The 18,081-nt window shown below is 36.6% G+C and overlaps 1 protein-coding gene across 4 annotated transcripts in view; it reads right to left on the bottom strand.

The window, feature by feature from the left end:
* Positions 1–834: 834 nt before the first annotated feature.
* NEK7 (NIMA related kinase 7) overlaps positions 835–18,081 on the bottom strand; it is a 62,159-nt gene continuing 44,912 nt past the window's right edge. For 2 of the 4 annotated variants that reach the window (XM_058030364.1, XM_058030365.1), the window contains exons 8-10: positions 13,994–14,088; positions 9,472–9,585; positions 835–3,262 (exon numbers count right to left, since the gene is read on the bottom strand). In XM_058030364.1, the coding sequence (XP_057886347.1) occupies positions 3,152–3,262; positions 9,472–9,585; positions 13,994–14,088 (320 nt within the window). In that variant the 3' untranslated portion in view covers positions 835–3,151. Of the gene's footprint in view, positions 3,263–9,471; positions 9,586–10,932; positions 10,959–13,993; positions 14,089–18,081 lie in introns of all 4 variants that reach the window. The other 2 variants (XR_009114827.1, XM_058030366.1) reach the window with 2 other exon arrangements.

Raw genomic sequence — 18,081 nt, 5'->3', positions numbered from 1 at the left:
GGCCATAACGGGAGCTCTTTGTTATTTTGTTGCTTTATCACATATTTTAGTATTGAAAATTATTTTAAATTTAGCTTAAAATTTTAGTTTAAAATTTTAGTTTAAAACACACAATATACTGGATGTCGTATTTTTAGATAATCTTTCAACAAATAATACAAAAATGAATTTTTTTTAGTGTACTATCTTTTGTTACAGTCAAGAAATCTCACCTAGAATCAGCTACTGGAAGCAGTAAGTTGTCGACACGATAGGCAGCATCAACTGTAACATACATATATATCTCTAAAAATGAAAAGCTTGAAAAAATATCATAGAAACACTATAATTTTTACATTACATTTAATATCTGTATGTTTTATTTCTATTGGACTATTGCACAGCAGGGGAGCTTTTGAGACAAAGGGATTTTATGCAATATCATTCAAAGCACAAAAAGTTCACTCCTGACACAAGTTAATACTGGAGCATTATTGAAATAAAAGGAGGAGCTGGTCAGACATTTTGGGTAGAAATGTAACATTTTTTCTTTAAAGAAAATAAACACATAATGCCATAGCTTAAAATAAATAGTGCCAAATGTTATCATCAACGTATGCAAGATAGGATGGTGGCTTAGTAAAGAAAATATTTTATAAGCACATAGCATACATTGGAGTGCTATAACAAGACTTATCATTTTCATGTTACCAGGTATTTTACTTTAGGGAGAGATTCTACAGTCCTCACTTATATAAGCAGTTCTATTAACTCACATTGGCTTTTTAATTACAGAGTTTGGTACCAAAGTCAGGTGCACCATTCATTTCACAGATTTTAAGTCAGGAACAAGTATTTCTTTTCCTCAGCACAATATTTAATCATAAATACTAAAAAAACTCCACATTGCAAAAAAAATGTAAATGCTTAATTATGCACATTTGCTAACTCTTAACTCATTATTCTTTTACTCAACCTATCCTTCCAGGGGAGGGATACCTATCAGCAGTTTCTGGCAGGAACAGTTCAATACTTTATGCATAATATTAGATACAAACAGCTTGCATTGCATTTGGGGGCTTTTCGGTGATTTTTAAATTTTCTAGCACATTTCAGAAAAAAAAATATATTTGAGTACTTGTGCATATTAAGAACTAATTCTGTGCGTCAAGCAAATATTGTGCTGCCTTTTTCAATACAAAGCATTTTGTTCTATGACATGTGAAACATTGTTACAGATTATAATCATCACGTTTTAAATTATATAACCATTTAATAAATGAAAACAAATCTAGAGGTTGCTAAACAAGAACCAAAATTTCTCAACTACTTCTTTCCAACAAACTGTTCCACTGAAGTTCTATAAGGTAAGCACGCAAAACTGAGAAATAAAACTACAGTTTCATACAATTCATTCTGCAAAACCTGGAACCAAAAATTTAAAAAATATGTATTAAGATAAGCTGGTGATCTGGCACATACCATCTAAAAACGCCTCCCTTTTTTTTTTTTTTTTTTTTACAAACACAATTTTCATAGTATTTGTAGTTTTAAAAAATACAGAACCAAAAACAACCCTGACCCTCCCTTGAACACAAACTCCACAAATGTTTTTTTATTATTTGAGCATTATATCAAATAAAAATTACAGCTGCATAGAGAAACAAACTGGCAAAAAAAAAAACAAACTGAGAATGCAGGGATGTGACGGCATCTAGAACCTACGTATGTATGTACATACTTCTGCTTTTATTTGAACTTTTTACCCACATAAAGAAAAAAACCTGACACTAACAGCTCCCTAGTTGCTATCACTGATAATAATTACCTTTTGACAGTCCTGTAAAAAAAAAGTTCAGTCTTGAAACTCAAGGAATTTCATTTCACTCTCCATTTTTACCACATTTAAAAACAAGACACATTCCTTCCTTAACAATGAAAATATTATATAAGCATACCCCAAAAGGCACTAAGGTCTAACAAAAATATTCAGCATTTCCTTTTAAACTAATAAAGTATCTGTAAAATAGTTTGCATATATAATTATTTTCCAAATTAAGGCAACTTTCTCTTAAACATAAAAGCTATAATCTACTTCTGCTAAATATAAAAAGTAAGTCTCAGGATATAGTATACAAAGATCATATATTTATGCAGAATACATTTTGTGTTATACTAGACTATTATATCTTTGCCAAAACATTTCAGTATTTAGAGAAAAAATTTAAAATTTAAATATACTGTAAGGTCACTCAAATTATTTTAGACACAAAAATCTACAAACAGTGACATATACACAAACAGCTGGGAAGTTGTAACTTAAAGATCACATCTTTTAATCAGACCTGCTCAAAGGACAGCCACAAAAGAACCCTATTGGCTACAAGAAGCATCTACATGTTTTTAAGACTGAACTATGCAGACTCCCATTGCCCCAGGGCAGTGCTGCACAAGTCTATTGAAAACGACCTGATTGCTGAATTAACACCTTAAATTTTCCCAGAAAACCTCCAACAAATGTTTTGTGTATTAAGAGACTAACAAAACAAAAGGGGACGTTACAAAAATTTCAGCATGACAGTTTTTCCTGAAATTATTTTTCCATTGCATTTGGCAAGCAGAGAACTAATTCTATTCCTTGTCTACTCTTACAGCAGGAACTGCAAACTACAATTCAATATAAAATACAATAAGCTCCTGTAATAATTATGTTCCTCTTGGAACAAAGATTAAAATAAAGTTAACTGTGCTGATTCATACTTTCCATAAATTACTAAAAAGGTGAGAGATTCAGACATTTTGCTTCTCGATAATAAGCCTAATATCTGTATCATGTGCAAAAGTGCAACTGTGTTTTAGAACTGAGGCCCAACTGAATACAATTTTGTTATTACAGAAGGTATACTTGAACCCACTAACATGGAAACAGCGGTTCACAGCATCTTAAAATTACACTTTACATATTTAAACCTGTCGTACGACCGCAAGTTAGTAAAAAATACAAAACCCAGAAATGAACAGAAAACAACAAAGCTTGTATATAAATTGGTTTACAATTCAAAGCACAACAGTAAGCTTCAAATAATTACATTAGTGTAAGACACACGGGGAGGTGGGATGATTTATTGCAAGCTCTTGGTTCTGGCTGCTCCTTGTGGGGCTCGCAGGCAGTTCAGCTGCTGGCGGTGTGTGCGTGCATGCGCTTCGCCACATCGTACACGTAGGTGATGTCTGGGCGCTTCTCCGGATCCGGGTTGATGCACATATTCACTAATTGTCGCAGCTACGAGAGGAGGGAACATGACAGGAGCGTTGGCCTTCTTACAAGCAGGATTTGTGCATTATCAAATTCAAATTAAGACAAGTGGCAACAATGAGGCAAACGGCGATTCTGCACAAGCACATGGGCAGCGCTCCCTCTCCGCTCACACGCTGCCTTATGCAACGCACTCCCCTGATTTCTGCATTTTGCACTGCTGGCCAGAAAAACTGATGAGCAAACTGAAGTTCTAATCCTTTCAACATACAACTTTAGACATGCATTTAGTCCAATCCCACGTAATTTACCGGAAATTCCCCGTGTTTCTGGAGGGCTGTGCCTGCAAAGCCCAGAAGACTGAAAGGACTCACAGAGCGAAGGTAAACGAGGGCTGCTTTGCTCATTCAGTCCCCATACAGGAGTTAGCCAGCAATAAATGGCATTTCTGTCTGACAGGGCCCAACAAACAAAAGGCAGTGGTGCTCCATCTAACACACAGTTAACCCCCAGAACCTTCTGCTGCCAGGAGCTACCAATACACACACACTCAATTCAGCTACTGAACAAATTAAACCCACTGAGGGCTACCTGTTACAAGGACTCCACCCTTGAGGAAATATCTGAACATAAAACTGGAAGCTGAGAAAGTATTTTGGGCAAGTACCATATTACGCTGGCCCTGTTACTGCACTTGGCCCCTGCTGATGACATGATACTGCAATAAATAAGCTTTGGGCCACATCCTGATATGCATCCTTAGGATTAGATTGTTTATAGTGTTCTTTACATAAAGAAGCACAGAATTAACAAATATTCACAAAAGCCTCTATCTGACAATAAACAAATCACTATGACCAGAAAATCCCATGTTTCCAGAAGCACTATAACCTTTTGGGTATTTTTAACAGACATACTGAGCATAGGCAACCCAAAAGAGCTTCCACAGCACCTCCATACTTTGCATTCCCTTCACAAACTGTCAGGACATTTGCAGGCTTTTCTCCCTCCACTGATATGCCTAAAAACTTATGACATTAGAACTTAATATATTGTATGGATAACCTTGTGATAGGGCATCTATTTCAAATTGTGTGCATCTCCTAAGCATTTTGCAATGTGGAACAAACCTCTTTCATACTGACTTACTAAAATGTTCACAGTGCTTTGCAATAACATTTTAACCAACTCTGAAGATTTTCCTTTATGCTTTTAAGTAGCTTTGCCAAATCCTCCTGGACCTCCTTAAAACATTGGGGAGGGAGGGGGAGGAGGAGACTCCAATTGTGATCCAGTCTTCTATGACAATATATGAAATTTAGTTTGGTATCCCAGCCAGTACTACTAGGTAGGATTATTGCAAAAAATCTGTAATTATTGCAACTAACACTAAGTGACCTCATCACCCTCATTATTCAAAAGTAACATAGGCTGTCTCTTTAAACCTGCCATTGGAGAGTTTCCTTCCTGCTTTTTAGAAAAAGAACAAGAAGGATTTTAAATTATAATTATACTCCTTTCGCTTTTCTGAAGATTAATTTAAATGCACAGAATTCCTGAAGTTAAGGAAGAAGCACTGCCTTCTACTCTATAAAGCCTTGTCCATTAGCCCTTGCAGATAAACTGTACATAATGTACAGATTTTTTGTATTCAGCAGTATAAAATCTATGTCATTAGACATCCCATTCTTTAGCAAGAAGAGCTTAATATTTAAAAATGAGCTAGTTCTGAAGATAGTGGTCAGATTACCAGATTGAAAAGAAATGTATTAAATCAAAATAATCTGTAACATACTTGTGATTTGCATTTTAAATACATTTTTGCATTTTAAATACATTAAGCATATTCTGACTAATGGAGTTATAAAAGTCATCATATTGCTTCTGGCAGTCAATAAATAAAATACAATGCCAGTGGCAATAAAAACTATTAGCTGCAATAACTCCCAAACATTTGAAGAACAGAATGCTGGAAATCATTAGCTACTGTAAGAAATAAGAATTGCCAGCATGTAATACCAACATGCAAGCCAAACAATCTCCTGCAGAAGAAGCGGGTGGGACACAGGGTAAGCAAGAGGCACAGGGTAAGCAGAGATGAGCAGCTTGCCATGCAACACCTCAGACAGACTGCACAGAAAACAGGAAAGACTGAAGAACACCCAACACCATCAAGCCTGAAATTAGAGTCAAATAAGCAAACATTTTGTGAAGAGAATAAAGGTATAATTTATCTGCAAAATACATCTAATCCTGCATGTTTCTCTTTCTCTGTGAAGACTTCAATCTCTCCAACATAACTGCATACAGTGAACAGTCTTCATAAAGGACCTTCAAGGGTTAAAACCCACAAAGCCAGCATCAGAGGGGAAGCAGAGTGGTTTTTCTCTTGGTTTCTTCTAACTGTTTATCAATACTTTACTGTTTGCAGAGCAGCAGAAATAGATCTTCAAGAAATTTACCTGTTGAGCACTTGAGAAGCCTTGTCCGACCTCTTTAAATGGCAGTCACTGCAATTACTGCAGTATCTCTATGCCTCTCTTCCCCTGGCAGGTCCCGAATCTCACTGGTAAGGCAGGAATGCTGAGCTGACCATGCCTGGGACACTGCACAACAATAGTGCAGATTCCTGAGTGATTTCAAAATCCTTGAGCTCTTTTGAGCCTTGTAAGTGAACAGCAAACCCTTGGAAGAAGGTGAATTACTTCTGCTATGCAGGATGAAAAATTACATGGGAGCACAGCTTTCAGGACTGAAACTGGGACACTGGATAGCACTGGTTATAGCACTGATCCTTTACTCCTACAGGAATATCCATTTCAATAAACTTGAAATCCATCTGTCAGCCCCTCTAGTAATAATAAAATTTCCAATGTATCAGAAAAGCTCACCAATGTCATGGGAAGAAGCACTGGCAGTCTAAAATCAGACTATCATTAGAGATAGAAGTGATTTTTTACTACCTGGCACAGACTGGCCAAGAGGCAGAGCAGACTGAGCCAGAGGGACATCCTGTTGCCTCCCCAAGCTGAAACTTCTTTGTCTGCTTATTGTTCTTAACCTCCTCTGTACACTTAGCACATTGACTGGCTTTAGCCTGGAGCTTAGCCTGACACTGGGGCAGTGGGACACACTTTCTTTAACTTTAGCAGGTTTTTCAGCTATGAAAGAAATAATTATCACTCAAGTCAGTAGAAGTGGGGAAAGACAGAAATATGACAGGCAAGTACTTTGCATTGTTAGCCAGCTGAAATAGAGAAATTTTCATATAGGGAAATTTGGATTAAAAAACCACACACAACACCATTCCTACTCTGAATAAAACCTTCTCAAAGCATTTTTCTGAGTGCTTTTCTCAAGACCTGCTGGCAGCTAATACTACCATTGTGGACTGCTGGCTCCTTCTGCTTTCACATCTGGGTAGGAAGTTGGCAATGGACTTTAGAAGAAATGCACCTCAATCAAAGGGAAGATTTTAAAACTTCATCATGAAAGCAATGTGATACTAATATTAGCTGACAAGATTTTAAGAGTATTGATTGGAGGTGGCAAGGGGGCCCCAGCTTTGAATTCCCAAAAGCAGCACAGCTTTCAGTAAATGCTGAGTACTGACTCTGAATACCAGATGTTTTTGAGAGATATTAAAAAATTGAGATATCCAAAGTTATTAAGCATCTGAAAATTCTTGTTTGTATTTACCACTGAAGCAATAGTTTGTGAAAATGCATCTCAGACTATTAGGATTTCTAATCCAAGGTTTTAAAAACATTAACCATATGTCCGCCTAAAGGTGCATCTTTCTGTCACACTCTCCTCTGATGACACAGATGTGACACAATTACGAACACGTTACTCTTACAGAGGTTTCAAAACTTAGAAAAAATGTCACACCCTAAAATTCACTAAAATCTACTTACAAAAAGTTTATTGATAAAGTATTTGTCTTATATTTCATAATGAAAGTATTTACACTTCTGCATTAGAGGATGCACAGATCAACTCAGTGAAGTTTTAATTTCAGAAAATTCTTTTTCATAAAAAATGAAGTGGGTTTTAATATTCAGTGATCCTTGAGCTTTACTGCCCACTGAGTATCCTCCCCACCTAGTTAAAGGTTTGACATCTATATTTCCAGTAGAGGTGAAACATTTAGCACAGTATTCTAATATGACAGATCACACTTGTTTCTCTTTTTTACAGTTCATGCCAGCACAAGCTAAAAATGATTTAATAGTGCAATAAGTAATAAATGTATGTTTTCCAGGTGCCTTAGTGAAGACACAAGTCGTCACAGCAGAACATAAAAAATATTCCCATTACAGTTTCCATAACTGATGGCTTCCTTCAAGAAACTGCTTTCTTACCTATCTTAATGCCTATTATAGCTCTGATTCTCTCATTAAGAATAACTTACATGTATTTTGCAGATAACTGCCTTATCCAAGGTGCAGAAGTACATGTCTGCTTTGAAATAAATAAAAAGTAACATGTGGTGCTTAGCATGTGTTTGCAAAACAAAAAACCTATGCAGATGTAGGGAAAAACTGGAGCCCTCTCTCCCCAGCCAAACTCTAAGACCTTCTATCTGGGCCAGACTTTGATATTTGCCCCTTGGCTAGGAATCCACATCTCCCAGTACACACTTAGCTGCAGCAAAGTAGCCTTGCAGGCAGGCCAACTTCAACGAACCACTAGTGGTATCATCATTAAAATCCCGCTGAAGGTCACCATGGAAACCGCCTGCTGAGGCTTCACTGCTGCATTCGGCATCTCCTAATCAGCTACCATGTGAAATGCAAATTCAGACAGTCTGAAAATTAGTCAAGAAGAATAGAGGATGAGGATGCAGATATGTGAAATATTCATGTGCTTCATGGAAAAAGGAAGACAGCGTGAATGACACAACAAAGAACGGCCCCTGACATTCTCGCTATCATTTTGCATTACTGTTCACACCCTACTGTATTTCCAGGCCTCCGGTTCTGAAGTTGGTTAGATGAACTGCCATATTTAGAGTCTACAATAAATAATAATTAAAAATGGCCAAGGTAAAATGACTAATCGGTAAACCCACAAAGAGCTAGAGTGTATAAATTACACAATAGATCATTATTTCATCCTTTGTAACATCATCAAATTATCTTTTTAAGTCCAGTTGGTTTCATAAAAGGGGAAAATTGTCACTATAAATACAAAACAAAACACTGAGCACTAATCTTTTATTAATAGTCCAATCACTGTCTGTGAATGCAAGAAAATTTAAGGTTCAGAATTACAACCACTACTCTATAAATTGTATAATGCTTTATGTTTATTAAAAGTATTCCAGTGCTTGTGTTTATTTGGGTTTTCAAAGTAATCTTTAATTCATGTAGTCTGAATTCAGTTAGAATTGGTTACTAATAACTGTTCTTTGGTTTACAGCTTCTATCAGTTTGCCCTGTTCTTTTCAAAGTGGGAAAGTATTTCAAAACTGGCATCTCAGAACATTAACAAGCAAGCATTTATATTTTTTCACTAAGAAAAATATTTATTTTGTTTAGTTTCTTTTCATTTTAGAGCTTATAAAAGCAAGTACTCCCCCTTAAATACACTAATGACAGTAAGAACTGTTAGCTCTCGGCTTAAAACAAACACTGCTGAGATTTGCAGGAGTATATTGTTCAAATTCAATTATATTATGCCTGCCTGTATTTCTCTTAGTCTTGTCAAGAAGCACTCCTTGCAAAAGAACTGCTGTTCAATTGTACTGAACAGCACATCGCAGTTTTATAATGCAGACAAATGGGACCTGAACAATTTGTTTTTACTACTGAGTTACATTATATCTATTTTAATGCAGGCCCCTAGAGGAACAGGGCCAGTGCACTAATTTACTGTGCAACATAAAGGTGTATAGTTGTGTTTTTAGAAAAACACCCTACAGACGTAAGGCTCTATCCCATCCTGGCATGTGGAACATATCATTGTGCATTCTGGGAAAGCATTTTGTCATACTTGCAAGGAAGCCCAATGAAATTAGGAATCTAACAGTGTGACGTTTCCATCATTAATATCCTCAAATATAAATCATGAGAGACTTGTTTTGACAGCAACATTTGAGTGAGTTCAACAAGCAAACACTTATAGGCATAATCTGCAAATAACATAAAATCACACAAGTTCATTTACTTCCCTGGAAGCGTGCCAGCTTACATAAACTGGGGATCCAGCCCATGAAAAGGAAAATTACTTACTTCCTCTGAATAGTGATCTGAAGGGAGAGGTGGGTAGTCACACTGTTCTATCTTCTTGCACAGAGAGTACAAGTTCATTTTATCACCATAAAAGGGACTCTGCAGTGCAGCCATCTGTTTAAAGAAAATGTACAGTTTTCTTTTGCGTTTTTAAGTAAAGCTGTTTTGTCATAAAATCTGTAACAGTAACAAATCAAAAGTGATTCTTAATGACTCTCAATGCTCTGCTTAGAGGGAGCCCTGCAGTGATGATAACAGAAGTTCCAAAACTATTCCTATAACCACTGTATGTACTTATTCTATGTCGTACAACCATTGCTGTCACAATCCTTACAGGGCAATATCTGAATTACACACTGCTAGGGTTTTATTAATAGACTATGAAGGGAAATTCAGTAGTTTACAATATTGTTGAGAGTGGAGGGTCGTTGCACCACAAGGGACATCAAAAAAATCCAAACCTGTGCTTTTCCTCGTAAGACCTTTTATAAGAAAACACGTAACTTACAGGGAAACATTATCTAACCTAAAGCAATACATTGCGTAGGTAACATTAGATATTCATAGCAGATTTTGTAACCTTCCACAGCCATGACACTTGACTTCAATATAACTGGGGGTTTTGAAAGCAAGAAAAAACTATCATCTATACTTCCAAAATCTCAGACCCAAAATCTTCACAATTCAGGATGTTATTCAAAAATACTTTAAAAAAAATCCCCAAACTTCCATCAGAAGCACAGAACCAGCACCTATGGCAATAATCTATAATTACAATACAAAACTAAGAAAATCTGTTGCAGAGCACTTCTGTAATTGATCAGCTTAAAACCAGCATTAATAAACCTACCCTTTATTTCCTGACAATGTTACAACTTGACATTTGAGATGGAAACAAATGCTATGGCTAGCTGGATTAGAAATTTAAAGATTCATTTAAAATCTCTCCATTCTGTTCAAAGCCTAAGAAATCTTTTATCTGCAGCAGCACGAATGGTGCTCTGAGTGCAGAGCTGCCCCAAAGTCAGTCACCCTTTTCTACATGTGCTAATAAGTTTGATTTTGGAAGGACAATGTGTACATTCCCCAGACAGGCAGAGTGTGTGTGAAACACGCTAGTCCATGCTGTGCTACTCAGTGAGCTTCAGCAGGGACAGGACAAGCTGAAAATGGCTCTCATCTGTCTTGTGGTCTTCCAGATAGAAGTTTAACTCTTTCATGTCTAAGCATCAATATCACTGGGGAAATGTATGAAAAGAATTACCAAAATTCCCTTCCATTTATTTTATCTCTAATTTGCTCTCAATTAGTTCGGGACTTTTTCATATTACCTTCAACTAAGAATAAAAAATTTTAAAGCTCCCAAAACAAGTATTATGCTGCAGCTCCATCCTACACTCCTCCCAATCTGTATTACTAAGATAATGTTTATTTTTGTATTTACATGACATTGTCTCTTACCTTAAAAAGAATGTTAAAAATGCAAGCTGAAGACCAAAAAAGAAAAGAAAAAAAAAAAAAAAAAAGAAAAAAAGAAAAATCAACTGCAGGGTCTGTATGCATGCAGAAATTCTAAATAAATGCACAGATACTCATTTTCATACTCTAGGTGTTCATTAAAAAGTACTTTTGTTTGAATGCTGCCGAGTGTTAAAAAAATTCTGAATGTCCCCTAAGGAGTTAAAACAGGAATACTATATTTTCATGCATCTCCTGCTTTGACAGATGAAAAATGTCAACTGTCCTGTTTTTATTTTCAAGCTTTTGCACTATTCATCTGGTTCATTAGTGCATCTCGCTGCTGCCCCTGACAGCTGCTCGCCCTCTCCTCCCAGCAGCTGAATTTTTCAGGCTAATTTGATCCTCCACACTGAGACGATCGCTAGAATGATTGACTTGCTCCCTGACCTCCAGGGTCTGACTTTGCTGATTAGTATTCTGGGGGTGTCTGAGGGACGAAAGCCCACTGTCTGTCTTCAGGGCTGGTGGCAGCTCGCTCTCTCTCTTTTTTTTTCCCTTTCTTTTTTTTTTTTTTTTTTTTTGAACTGTAAGCCACCAACCTACAACCCTGTAAGGATGCAATTGCTACGATGAACAATAAAAGGAAATGTGTAAGACCTACTTTTCCATGTAAAGGTCCATGTAGCAAAAGCACAGCATCTTGATTTTAATTAGTAAAGTCTACTTTGTTGCATATCAATTAAAACTCCACTGGTAGTGTTTTTGAGGTTTCAGAAATACCTGGGGCTCTAAAAAATTCAGACTTTAAAACATACTTCTGCAAAATCTTACTGGCCACACAGTTAGCATTGAATAATACACACACGAGAAATAATAATTTTTAAAAACAAGTTAATTTAAACCTAAATTAAAATGTAACAGAAGAGTTTAGCGGCAATTAGGCATTTACTGAGATGTGATAAACTTGCCACAGCTTTTCTCTGATTAAGCTGGAGACAATCCAGAGTACATATGAACACACATCACCATGAAATCAAGATAATACAACATGCTAAGATGCAGGCAATAGACAAATCATAGAAAGACACCCAGCACAACAGTGCACAGATGAAAAAAACCCATTCATTAGTCCACACAAGTCTTGAAGAACCTTAAGTAAACACCTTCCAATAATTAAGAAAAAATACTAAGTGAGAAAAATGCTGAGCATATATTTCAAATTTGCTGTAACTGAAATTTCAAAATTAGAGATAAATTCTCAAGGTAAACTTCCAAAACAAAACAAGAAAACCCACCACAAATATCTGGTATGTTGCAGAATCAACTAAATGCACTTCTAAAAGAAATTAAAAGCTATAGTTGAAGACAATGCCCAATACTGTAGCTATATATCAACAACAAGGGTCCTAATAATTATTTTATTCTTGCAATAAGGAAAACAAACACTACCCCATATTGGCTTAAACAGCATCCTGGTAAAACACCTAAAATCAAAGGAGAATGGTATTTCAAGATGCTGAGTTAATCAATGGGACTGAGTTTATTTAAGTATTTTGGGATTGTCCACCACAACAAAGAAAAATGTAATAGTCACATAAGTGTTTAATATAGTCCACCAGCATTAAAGCAGCAAGCTTAAAAATTCTTTAGAAAAGTAATATTGATTTATATCCAGCAATTTAATTTCATATAACATAAAAGAAAAATTAACCTTGAACTGTGGGGGCTTTATATAACAGTAATTCAAAATTTTATTTATTTCCAGATTTTAAAAAATCCTCAAGTAAACCAACCAGAGGCAAAGAAATAGTATACTGAAAAATGCTTATCTACCTTTATGCTACCTTAAGGCGTGCACAAGTGTGCAAAGCAGAGAACTGAAATTCAAGGCAGCTGCCATGGTCAGTATTGAGGAATCCAGGATTAAGTTTTAGCTCAGAATTCAAACTTGTACTTGCTAGCAGTTGGACTTCCTTCCTTGAAAGATCCCCAATATTTAAAGCAACAGCTATACAAACACCTGCAAACTGCAGACTTGCAGTGTAGCTATTTTTCCTTTTAATATTCAAGGCAACATGTCAGTGCTAGAAAGTAAACAAATATTACTGAAGATGATTCACCTGGCAGCAACATCCAACCTCAACAGGCTGCCAGTGTCTGCTACACAATCCTAAAATAAACAAGGAGGTGCTGATACTGCTGAGTGTGTGCTGAATGAGTTCTGCTGACCCACTGAGGCAGGTGGCTTGTAGGTAAACAAAAAATGACTTGAGTAGATTCATTTCTACCTGGAACACGACTGGGGAGACTTCACTGCCATTGCTGATGGAACCATTTTTTCCCCAGCATCGTTCAACACAAGAGTTACTTCTTCTAATCAAGAAATTACATGTAAAGAACTTGGAAGATGTATTTGTTTTACAAGCCTACCTGTTCTTCACACCTTCATTTGCCTCCATTTCAATGAGCCCTGTACTTTATTTTCTCAAAATGTAGTATTATTTAAAATTATGTATCACCTACCAGTCTCAACTGTACCAATAGAAAAACTAAGCAATTGCAATTTAGCCATCACAAGAGAAGTACAGAAAAATTACATGTGTGTGCAGCAGAAGTTGTTAAACTGAGAATTCATCCAAGTTAATAGCAGTAAGTACAATAAAGTTTTTTCATCATTTTACTTAAATTTAAAGTCTTTATAAAAATAAGAAATTTGTATTGAAGTATCTATATTGCAGTTTTTGAAAGTACTACTTACATATTCAAATCAGTCCTACTACTTCTCAATGCATTTATTAAATAACCATGTAACCCATCATGGGCCATGAAAACACCTAGAGCAATTTTTCATATGCTTGCTATTATTCATTTACTAATCCTTCAGTCACGGCCAGTCTTCAAGAAATTGCTGTAAAATCTTTGCAGCAAGCAGATTTAAAGGCAAGTTCAAGTAAAACAAAAATAAAAGTATTTCACATGCTTAAGTTATGTAAAGGGAGGAGGGCAGGGGAAGGGGGAAGTACAAGAGTGTTATTAAGTTCACTGTATATATCAGTATTACCTCATACAGCAGACAGCCTAGAGACCAGATGTCAGACTTGAAGTTGTAACCATTTTCATGTATTCTCTCTGGAGACATATAATATGGTGTACCAACTGCAAAAAACCACAGGTATTTTTGAATGAAAATTTCTGTTGTTGTGCAGTAGTTAAATTACCGTTTTCCCAGTAGAAGAATATTTTTCATCTTTCTCATTTTGCTACATTTAAAACTTCAACTCATACTTAGGACACTTCAGTTTGACAAAAATACACAAATTAATATCTATTTCATTCAATGCAGCTTTATTTTCACTGCTCATTACCAGAGCTATGCAGTTGTAGAACACTTACAAATTTTGCTTTTAAGGAATCTTATAAGTAATTTGTTTCTCCTGAAGAGAACCAAGGGCAAATACTACACACATCTCTACTACTTTTCCAAACTGTTAGCACTGTGGCTAGAAACAACTCTAGAAATTCTCTGCCATGGGCTGAATTTTTTGTTTCACGAGTTCTGTTCTTCCTTTGAGAATATATAAATCTGAAAAGGCTGGTTTTGAAATTAAAAAACACAGGCACTTTGAATAGCTGAATTTAAAGCTGAGTCTGAGATTCGGGCCCTTCAGAGATGAGGGCAGGAAAACCAGCGAGCCCAGCAAAAGCTGAGGTTCCTAAGGGCAACTCAGGCATCAGCTGGAGCACCAAATTCCACAAGGGCTTTGCAGACCTGTGCCTGTCCCAGCTTAATTCTGCCTCAGAGCTGTCGGCTCTGGAAATGTCTGCTCTTGAAAAGCAGCATTTATGAGGACTGTCCCAGAGTAAATTTATGTTGGATGCTCCAGAACATCTCTCCCCTTGATTTTAATCAAACCCTACCCATCTGTGTCACAAGATACTTGGAACAGAGAAATACTGAGAGATGTTTTAGGTCTATAAAAAATGTTATTACAAGGAAATAGCTGAGTGATGGTTTCATGTATGACAGAGCAATAAGTAGTTATGGAAAATAATGGTAATGGCAATTTTAGTGCATTGTTTCTGAACTTTCTCCCTGTATTCCCCAAAATGACTGCCTAACAGCACAAAAAGGCACAGATCTATACAGATTTTTATTTTGATTTTGTTTGAATATTTTCTTAAGCACTGAATCCTGATGATGAAAACCAGCTGATTTCTGTCAATTCAAGTTGATTTGATTTTGAAACTAAACATCTTGCAACACTATCATTGATTAAAATCAGCAATTTTTCATTTTTGTTCTTTGTCATATGAACTTCACATATTATTGTAACACAAGGATCTGGTTTCGCTTCTGCTCTTCTCAATATATGAGGCTAATTCAGAATTGATCTCTGTATGAATACTGAAGACAGAGATACAGTGAACATGTAAGTACTTCTACATCTGAATAATCAGGTTAAATAGCTTTAAGTAATCAGACAGATAATTTTACTCTAATAATTTCCAAAAGTTAAGGATTTTGTTTTGACAATGTGCCTTGCCTTCAAGAAATGCTGCATGTCAAACTATATCATGAGGAAGTAAGGATGAGGGAGAATGACTTTCCTGCTTGAAGGGCCCAGCTCAGATAGGTGGTTCGGGTTTTCCCTATCTCAGGTGCTGCTGGTAACCCATCATTTCACCTGATCTGCTCCTTGGCAAACAGCATTGAAAACCCATATAAACTGCTTCTGTAACAGACTGGCAAAGACCAAGATCCTCACGCGATATCCTCCAAAGAATCTGGTCCCCTAAAGATGCTGGGGAGATTTCCTGCTCTGGAAAAGCTGAGAGTGCCAGAGCCCCTCCCTCAGCACTGGGCTGAGCACTCAGTGCACCTCTGAATTGACTAACAATGGTAACAGCTTAAAAGCAGAAAGGCTGGGAAAAGGCAACTCCAGAGAGTTCTGTGGGAGACATTTACTCTCACAGGATGTTTGCATCCACCCACAACTAAGAATGGTCTTTTCCCTGTGAAACAATATAGGCAAGCAGATGGGTAGACCACAATGCCAAAATAACTACCAAAATATCCAGAACCAACTCTGGATATATCTAGTTTTCTAATGTATCACCATCAGTATTTTAATGGGCACTTAATAACAGATATCTTAAGATTAGAACTGCAACTGAGCGTTTGGAATGATACAGGTTTCATACTTTTATTATCTTACTGTTTTATTTGCCTCTTGAATTTTTTTTAATACCCCAAGGACTTGTGAGCTTGGATGCCTGCAACATTTCAGCTGCATTTTGTATCCATTAATTAAAGCACTAGTTTAGTATATTCTGATGCTTTGTTGGCAGAATGCATCTAACAGAACTAAGTTTAACAGTGATGTGTTTGTTCAGTGGCTGCAGCAGCAGTGCCTCTGCTGCTCTGAGGTATCACACAAGTGGCTGGCAGTGAGTAATGTGCCAGAAAGAGGCTTCACAGAATCCACAGGGGGCAGCTGAAAACACTGAGGTTTGAAGGTTCATAGTCTACCAAAAGCAAAGGTAATTTTAACCAGTAGCTCTGGGAAGCCTGCTGATACATTAGGGGTCTGATATGACCGTGAAAGATTGATGATAGTGAAAAGAGAGAACAAATGTTCCCATTTTACAGCGTTTAGCCTAGTGTAACACCTCCACTGCAATGCAACCTGCAGTCCCCCACGGCCAACTAGTGAGAGGAATCGAAATTAGTTCTGTTACTCATGGAATCACACAAACAACCTGAAGATTCAGACATCATTATTACTTGTAAACTGATTTTAACAGAACATGACACTAAAGATTCATTATTCTGACATTCAGGAACTACTGAAAGCATTGCAATGATCCTTTTAACACAGTGAGCACTCTCAGGACATAGCTGTGCTGCTGGTAAGCAACTATCAGTGTGATTCTACATTTTATTTGCTTCCTGGATCTTTTTTTACTGTTAAGTGAAATACAGCATCCCAGTAGTACAGAGATATGCAACTTCCTCACTTCCTTTACTCATCTGAAGACATTGAAGTGGGATAATAAGAAAATGAGCTAAATCATTGAGGTGCCTACATTTTTAAGAACAAAATAAGTAACTTCAGTGTTTTGCTTGCTGCATTTGCAGGGCTGTGATATCCTGCAAGTCTGAACAGTAAACTCCTTGAAAGTGGTCTGAGTCACATACAGTGTCTTCTCAGAATCTGCTGCTGCTCTGGAGCTCCCTTCCTCTAAAGATGCTGCAGATCCAGAAAGTGTTAATTCTTTATGCAAGCTTCCTGTTACTGGCAGAGGGAACAGACATAATGGAATTGGGGTTAATACAGAGCAGGGAGCTGATTTGAAGGATCAGAGGCAAAGAACCTAATACAGAAAAAGGAATTATGATATCAACAGTCCATCTTACTACCTGGATAAACATATAACTCACAATGCATCTGAGTAAAGTTAAACAAGTGCATCAAGGAGTGGAATGAAGTACAGTTAAGTTCTGAAATAGTTACTAGCTCTAAAAGCTATCAAGCATTTTTAGGCTGAGAGAAAAATCTGCCTGGTAAATGTTAAATATACTTGTACAAAACAATGCAGTGGTTCATTCAGGACAGGTTTAACAGACCACAGTTTTACAAATGGCCACATAATCATTACTGACATTCCATGCACTGGCATACATAACTATCAGAATTCAGGAAGGGGGCTAAAGAGACCAAATTTCAGTAACCAAAACACATGGTTTACGAATGACTCAGTGTCCATAAGACCACAGCAACTTTTTAATATAGAGTTCAATACAACATGCTTAACAAGATGAATGTGGATGCTGAAGACAGACAAACCACATCACAAACAAGAAGCCTGGAGGTCCTTTCCAACCCTACTGATTCTATAATGTTCAGGGTTTTGTACTTATTTAATATAGCTATAGGAGATGTCTAAGTCAAAATACTGCACTTATCCAAAGTAACTCTGCAACCTAGCCCACAATGTGCAAACAGTCCTTCTACATAAGTCAATCTATAAATATCTTGAGTTATTTTATAACAACACAATCATTTCTCTTCAGCTTTCAAACTACTGTAAGAGAGCTCATGTTTCTGTACATAAACTACAAGAACTATTTTAACACAGCTTCCTTGA

The sequence above is a fragment of the Melospiza georgiana genome, chromosome 9 (assembly GCF_028018845.1).
Source record: "Melospiza georgiana isolate bMelGeo1 chromosome 9, bMelGeo1.pri, whole genome shotgun sequence".
In the NCBI taxonomy this organism is placed as follows: Eukaryota; Metazoa; Chordata; class Aves; order Passeriformes; family Passerellidae; genus Melospiza; species Melospiza georgiana.
The sequence above is the reverse complement of the archived record's forward strand: the minus strand, read 5'-3'. Positions and strand labels throughout refer to the sequence as shown.